The sequence below is a fragment of the Pseudorasbora parva genome, chromosome 8, assembly GCF_024679245.1.
Source record: "Pseudorasbora parva isolate DD20220531a chromosome 8, ASM2467924v1, whole genome shotgun sequence".
Classification (NCBI taxonomy): domain Eukaryota; kingdom Metazoa; phylum Chordata; class Actinopteri; order Cypriniformes; family Gobionidae; genus Pseudorasbora; species Pseudorasbora parva.
Genome location: NC_090179.1, coordinates 27,912,842 through 27,921,098, shown reverse-complemented (window position 1 = coordinate 27,921,098; position 8,257 = coordinate 27,912,842). Strand labels below are relative to the sequence as shown.

The following is an 8,257-nucleotide window of genomic DNA, read 5'->3' as shown; positions in this document are numbered from 1 at the left end:
ATTATTATTATTACAGTAACAACAACGATACTGCTAATAATAGTAATAATAATAATGGAAAAAGTATAATAATAAAGAGTAAAAAATAAATAAATGAAAATCTATTCACAAACACCCTTGATTTTAAACCCAAAACCCAGTGTTTACAGCTTCTTTTTGACTAAAAATAATCTAGTAGATCAATAAATTATTGTGTGTACAAAATATATTCAATCGTAAGTGAAGACGGCTAAAGCAGTTATAGTAGTTTGACAGAGGCCTGTGCTGATAGTCAGAGTCTGCATCTTCAGAGCTAAATTCACAGGAACTGCCGCTTTCCTGGACACAGATCAGGTTTAGTCTCAGACTATAAAAGATTTCACCAAGAATAATCACTACTGACAGCAAAAGTTTGTCCAAGACTCTGCCTAATCCGCTTTAGTCAAATTGGCTTCATGTGTTTCAGCTGACCGCTGATCCATCCTGGGTTTCACCGCTCAGTGATTACAAAAGACAAAATATATGCTGGCATTCGTGTAGCAGCAGTTAATCAAAGTCTGACAGCAAATTGTAAACATTTAATTTTATTTTGCGTGTAACTAAAACGCATCCCGTACAAAACATTCAAAGAGCTCCTTTATGTCGGAGAACCACTCATCCTGACATAATGGGAAATAAGAAGCGAGTCAGAATTTAGAATGAGTATTATCTTTCTCTGCAGAGCAATAATTCCAAACGCGCTCTCGTTTCCCGCTGTAATTTTGAAAGGATGAAGGTCACCAATGGAAAGTGGCTGGCAGCTCCTTTCTAAGAAAGAGACAAGATGATTACGTGTAACTAAAGCCACTCACACGGCGTAAGACGAAACGCCGCGCACACACCGGCGACATGTCAGACAGACGCATACAGACTTCCTCATATTTTTTGTGCTTCTCTCACACAGACTCATTCATTCTCCCTCTCCCTCAGCTTTTTTTCTGCCTTTCACTCATAGTGCATGTCAACAGAGTGCTGATTTGATGAAGTGAGCTGTTGCACACAGAGCTTTGATGTCCAAAGCGAGATCTGATTGGCTTGCTTGTCTCCTGCAGATGTCCACGATGATCTGTGGTTGGCTACGCTGAGGGCTGCAGTTATTTCGCCTGGCAACCACAGGAGGCACTCTGCTCACGGCCACAGCTCCTCACCTGCTGACCGGCATCTGAACCCGCCTTCTGCGGGAAGAGAAAGGGAGATTATTAAGTTCAAGCAAACTAAAAGACAGAAGGTCGATTCACAGTTTTTTGTTTTGTTGTATTGGTGCACTTTATATCAGGTTAATGATACCAAATCCTAAACCTACCCATAACAGATACATGTGCAAAACACAAGATTCAAATAATGAAGGACCTAAGGATTCTCAAAAGCAACCTGTGTGTGTTACTTCAAGAGAGCAACCATACATTTGTGTCATATGTTTGTGTGTGTGTGTGTGTGTATGTGTATATATATATATATATATATATATATATATATATATATATTTTTTTTTGTAAGTTCTCCCACTTGGAAAACATGGAGGGGTCTGAAATTGTCATTATAGGTGCATGTCCACAGAGAGACATAATATATATAAAAAAGAAAAGAAATCACAATATGTTATTTTTTAACTATTTATTTCTATGATAGAGATGCAAATAAGTATTTGAACACCTGTCTATCAGCTAGAATTCTGACCCTCAAAGACCTGTTAGTCTGCTTTTAAAATGTCTACCTCCACTCCATTTATTATCCTAAATTAGATGCACCTGTTTGAGGTAATTAGCTGCATAAAGCCACCTGTCCAAAGTCACTAGAGACAAAATTGTATACCTCCACAAGGCTGGAAAGGGCTACGGAGAAATTGCCAAGCAGCTTGGTGAAAAAAGGTCCACTATTGGAGCAATAATTAGAAAATGGAAGAAGCTAAACATAACTGTCAATCTCCCTTGGACTGGGACTCCATGCAGGATCTCACCTCGTAGGGTCTCAATGATCCTAAGAAAGGTGGGAAATCAGCTCAGAACTACATGGGAGGAGCTGTTCAATGACCTGAAAAGAGCTGGGACCACCATTTCCAAGGTTACTGTTGGTAATACACTAAGACGTCATGGTCTGAAATCATGCAATGCACGTAAAGTTTCCCTGCTCAAACCAGCACATGTCCAGGCCCGTCTCAAGTTTGCCAATGACCATTTGGATGATCCAGAGGAGTCATGGGAGAAAGTCATGTGGTCAGATGAGACCAAAATAGAACTTTTTGGTCATAATTCCACTAAACGTGTTTGGAGGAAGAAGAATGATGAGTACCATCCCAAGAACACCATCCCTACTGTGAAGCATGGGGGTGATAGCATCATGCTTTGGGGGTGTTTTTCTGCGCATGGCACCGGGCGACTGCACTGTCTTAATGAGAGGATGACCGGGGCCATGTACTGCGAGATTTTAAGGGACAACCTTCATCCCTCAGTTAGAGCATTGAAAATGGGTTGAGGCTGGGTTTTCCAACATGACAATGACCCGAAGCACACAGCCAGGATAACCAAGGAGTGGTTCTGTAAGAAGCATATCAAGGTTCTGGCCTAGCCAGTCTCCAGACCTAAACCCAATAGAGAATCTTTGGAGGGAGCTCAAACTGTTTCTCAGCGACAGGCCAGAAACCTGACTGATCTAGAGAAGATCTGTGTGGAGGAGTGGGCCAAAATCCCTCCTGCAGTGTGCGCATACCTGGTGAAAAACTACAGGAAATGTTTGACCTTTGTAATTGCAAACAAAGGCTACTGTACCAAATATTAACATTTATTTTCTCAGGTGTTCAAATACTTATTTGCAGCTGTATCATACAAATAAATAGTTAAAAAAATCATACATTGTGATTTCTTGATTTTTTAAATTTAGATTATGTCTCTCACAGTGGACACGCACCTACGATGACAATTTCAGATCCCTCCATGATTTTTAAGTGGGAGAACTTGCAAAATAGCAGGGTGTTCAAATACTTATTTTTCTCACTGTAAGACTCCATAACAAAGTTTTTAACGTCATAGGATGATGTTGTGAAGCAGTCAATTTTATTTGCGTATCTTTTAGTATAATAATACTGGTCAGATAAACTCTAAGCTTTGGAACATACAGAAGAAGTTTGATCATTAAAACATCCAAAGTCTTAGCATTGAAACACGCAACTAAGATTATTCAATAAACTTTGTTCTTTTTATTATCACCACTTCCACTCTTCCCTGGCTTTCTCAGGCTGACAGAAGACTGGTAATAGAGTTTTTGCAATCAGATAAGTCTTGACAGGTGTTAGTGGTTTTAGACACCAGACAGGGTCCGGTGTCAGATTTGATATTTCTGAAGTGAAGATCCAGGTATCTGACTAGGGTCAAAAAGAATAATAAAAAATACATAAAATAAATAATACTTTTATTCAGCACAGATGCATTCAATCAATAAAAATGTCAGTAAAGACATTTCTAATGTTACAAAAGATTTCTAATGTTCTAATTTTATTGTTTTAAACTGGAAAAATAGAGTTTCTACAAAAGTATTAAGCAGCACAACCGCTTTCAACATGAATAATAATTAAACTTGTTTTTTTTTTACCAGCAAATCACCATAGTATGTTTTCTGAAGGATTATGTGACACTGAAGACTGATGTCATGATGCTGAAAATTCAGCTTTTAGTCACAGGAATAAATTACATTTGAAAAAAATAAAATAATATATAATTAATGAAAAAATTAATTTAAAAAATCTTATAATTTGTTCCATTAGTATTTATTAGCCCCTTTATACTTCCTTGATTTTATGTACATATTTAATATTGAAACATCAACTATAACAAAATGAAACCAAGCTTCAGTCTTGAGATACAAATCAGTTGTTTCAGACTGTCTGACAAAGAAAATGATAACATTGACATATCAGCTTTTCTGACATGAAGCATATTAACAAACCGGAAGAACGCTAAATTGTCTTATTAACACAGACAGGAATATTTTTAAACACATGCTGCTTTTCAACAATGAGCTATACAAAGTTTGATAAAAATAACAGTGAAGACCTGTAAGACTCCGCTGATGGTGTTTTAGTGCAGGAACAGATGCACAGATACTCTGTTAGTGATTTATCACTAGGTGGCACTCTGATATCATGTTCATTATAGCATACATGAATGTCAGGGACTGTGGGTTCTCAGATTGTTTCTTACATCTGCAGATTAAACCGAGCTGTGACTATACCAGTCAGAAGAACCTCTTTATTATTAATATTTAAGTATAATAGTTAAAGCCATCAAACTAGTAAATAACAAACTGAAATAAAATAATTATGTAGAGGCTAGTTTATTTAACTATATATTATAAATATGTTAAAATGTAACTGTTTATTTAACTAAATTTGAATACTCTTACTATATATATTTTAATCATATCGCATTTTTAAATACAACATTAAAGGACCATGTAACTTCAAAAAAATATATAATGTAACTACACTATGTAACTTTAGACCCTCTAGCAGCTAAAAAACAAAACTGCATTTTGCAGAAGAACACTGTTTTGGTTGTGCTTTGTCTCGGCATGACTGTGCGGATGTAACCTAGAGAAATCTAAACGCACCCTAGCGGCAGCATATGTAATTTGAAGCCAAGGTTGTCTAGCAACTCTCTATTGGCATGCAATCTTGAAACAACAAACTCTAGTCAGGCCAATCACATTGTGTATAGAGTCTGTGGGCGGGCTTAACATAATGATGGCAGAGTTATGACGGTTCAGTGTGAATTGGCTGCTACTTGAAAACAAAGAAGATGGCTAACTTGGAATGAAAAGAACGGCACTGAAGACATTCTTAAAAAAGGATGATGTCTCCGGAGGTCTGCCGACCGGATACGGCAAAAGTTTGATCTATCACCTAGCTCTGCTGGTGGGAAAACGCATGGGACAGCAACAACCCGCTTGTGATTGTTGTCTCATCACTGATGCAATTACATTATCCACCAAATATAAAACACATTTTTTTTCACTTGTGATTCCATGAGCAAATGATATCTGAGCTAATTATACACATATGCAATGCCCCATAAAACATTTTAACATTCTCATTACTCAGTATTACTTATAGCCTAAGAGCAGGCTACTGTTGTTGTTAATGAATTACACAAAAGTTATTTGTGTCTCGTGAAGAGAAACGCACAGACTTCTAATATATTACAAACCAAACAAAAAACTAAATTTGATACATGGGTGTTGTCACGAGTCACGCTCTCGTTGATAAGCACTCAACTCAAAAATAACTATTAAATAATAAATAAAAAAACTAGAGATCTTTGCTGACTTAAATCAACTTGAAATTGCTATCAAGTGAAACAAAGGTGCATATGTAATTTCTTTCCTATTTAAAGGTACACTGTGTTATTTCATCAGTCAGTCGTGAAAGTCTGGTGGTTGCTTCTGGCAACATTAAATCCAGGAGAGAAGACAATTCTAGAGAAAGAAGCATGAGGACCACAAGTGCACAGGACAAATTAAAATCTGAGTGAGAGAAGAACCATGAGAGCACTGTATATTTGACAGAGTGCATCCAGTTATATGCTAGACTGGAGTGAAAGAAATCTCCCTGTGAGCAGAGAGATTCGTTAAAGTCAAAAAGTGTAATTTTCGCAGCTAGAGGTCGCTTATTCGAAACAAAGGCGTAGCTTGATGCTGCCTTGATTTTGCAGAATCATGCGATTTGTTGTCTTCACCTCTACAGCCGATGGAAGAGAGTCCAATGGGACTCAAGGCACAAAGTGCTTTTATCATACCGCAGAAGACCGTTTGTGTTGCTTTCGGTCATGCTTATAATAATAAATAATAATAATACATTTTATTTGTATTGCACTTACATTGTAACGCAGATACATTTTAAAGTGTTGAAAGTTATGTTTTAATGCTACTCTATGCGTTCGCTCTGAGGCTACCATGACACACTTGATGAGGACTGCAGTGAGCTAGATCGATATTAGGCATGGTAAAACATGTTACTTGTGGTAAACCAAGAAAATGAGATTTAAACAATTACTGTGTTAATCTATATAACAATGATTCGTTTTCTGTCGATGAATGTATCCAAACAGTTGCTCACCTGTCTAATAAAACACAATATTTCAAAGCACCTTTGGTGTTTCAATTGTTTCAACAAAATGAAACCAAAAATCGAGGGCAACACGGGTATGACGTCACTGATAGGTGACACATGGACACGATCTGTGCCCTGGTTAAAAATACTTATTTCTTTGGAAACATTTAATATTTAATATTCAACATAATTTAAGTACACAAGCCAACAAAATATGTTATATATATATATATATATATATATATATATATATATATATATTACATTCTTCTAGATGTTTGTGGATATTTTAATACAAATCTTACATATCATGCTTTTCATCTTTGCTCTTAAGCTTCTAAAGGGCCCTCAAAAAGCTCAGAATTCAGAGGGTTAAACAGATGTGCTCTCGAGTTATAAAAATGCATATTTAAGATTTGTCATTAAAATAACGCTTTTGCAACGGCCTCAAAATAAACTATAAAAATGAAGAAAAAAAAATGGTCGAAATAGTCAATGTTTTTTTTTCATTGGTTAAAATGAATGGAGAATCTCTCTTTTTCCGTAAGTGCAACACACACACGCAGACACACACACACACCTGGGCAGGTTTGCGTGAAGGTCTTTTTGGTTGGTTGTCTGGGTGATTAGGAGTCCAAGCCCCCAGGCTCTGATTGGAATAGAAGTCCATAGGATACACTTCCTGCCATCCCACCTGCTGCAGTGCTACTGCTGCCTGAAACAGAGAGAGATTTTTAATTAAAGACAGCTGACTGCAGCATCAAACACTCTAGCTACAAACCTGAGGAACGGCGAGAATCTTGAGAAAACAACATGGCAGTGCTGCCAACCGCTGACGGGTCGATACAGCGCAATCGGATATCAAGGGAGATTCTAGTCATACACAATCTTTTCATCTGAGAGGCCATGTCACATGACTCTCAAAAACACTCCCGGATGGCTTCATGTATTACCGACACGCAAAGATCTCCTCCACTAGCGATATGCACCGAGCAGAGACTGAGTCGAGGTGAGATCCGTGCTGTTCCATGTGACCTACAAATGCAGACGAATACATTAGCGGGCCTCTAGAGGAATGCAGGACTTCCTTTTGCATGTGGCTACATTACATAAACTCCAGCAGGATCTCACCAGTCAGACTGAGCTGCTTATATGAATAATCAATGCGCCGTGTTCATCTCCGCCCGTGGGCACGTATACCCACTTCACAAGCGAGGCACGCTGTAATGTACGGCTCTAATACCGTGGGAGAAATGACAAACGCCCCCGCCTCCGGTGAAGGACCGTCTCTCTCCGCTGACAATACTACAATACCTCACAAATAAACAAATCTTCACAAAATACCCTTCAAAATCTCAAATACCACAGTCGCTCGCTTTTACTGACTGGAAAAGCGACAGTTGAGAAGTTCTGACCTCATCGTTTTTTTTCTGTGAACATTGAGGCTTCTGAAATATGGTATGCATTTAATAATAATATTATTAAATACATTTATACAATTAGAGAAAAAGTAATTCTATGTAGGTTTAATAAGAGTATAAGAGTATTATATACTCTTATTAAACCTGCATAGAATTTACTTTTTCTCTAATTGTATAAAGTAAAAATATTATAGAAAGAGATTGCAGAACTGTCAGAAGTCAGAAGTTTGGACCTACCCACTCTTTATTTTATATTAATATTTTAGAATGATAGTGAAAGCAAAGCCATCAAACAAAGTAATAAGGGAATTATAGAGAGAGGAAAAAACTAATCACAACAGGCAAACATTGTGAAAACATTTTTCACTCTTTATTAATTTACAAAGTATTATAATAATTTAACTATATTTTTAATATTAATTATTAAACACATAAATTATTAATAAAATATTTAAAAAAATCATAATATAATATATAAATAGTTAAAAAGCCATTGAACTACATTAATTATGTAGGGACCAACAAGTCAAGACAAATTTATACAAACAATATTTATATTTGTTTATAAAACTAACTTAACTTTAATAATTTAGCAATAAATACAAATGTAATAATACTGAACAACAACCATATAATATTATATGAAAAAATATACCCATATAAAATTAAACAAAATATTATAAATATTCTATTAACATATTGTATTAATTATATTATT

General features: G+C 36.3%; 1 protein-coding gene across 1 annotated transcript in view; it reads right to left on the bottom strand.

The window, feature by feature from the left end:
• Positions 1 to 547: 547 nt before the first annotated feature.
• dph1 (diphthamide biosynthesis 1) overlaps positions 548 to 8,257 on the bottom strand; it is a 127,876-nt gene continuing 120,166 nt past the window's right edge. The window contains exons 11-12 of the mRNA XM_067450604.1: positions 6,699 to 6,833; positions 548 to 1,193 (exon numbers count right to left, since the gene is read on the bottom strand). Of these exons, the coding sequence (XP_067306705.1) occupies positions 1,113 to 1,193; positions 6,699 to 6,833 (216 nt within the window). The 3' untranslated portion in view covers positions 548 to 1,112. The remainder of the gene's footprint in view (positions 1,194 to 6,698; positions 6,834 to 8,257) is intronic.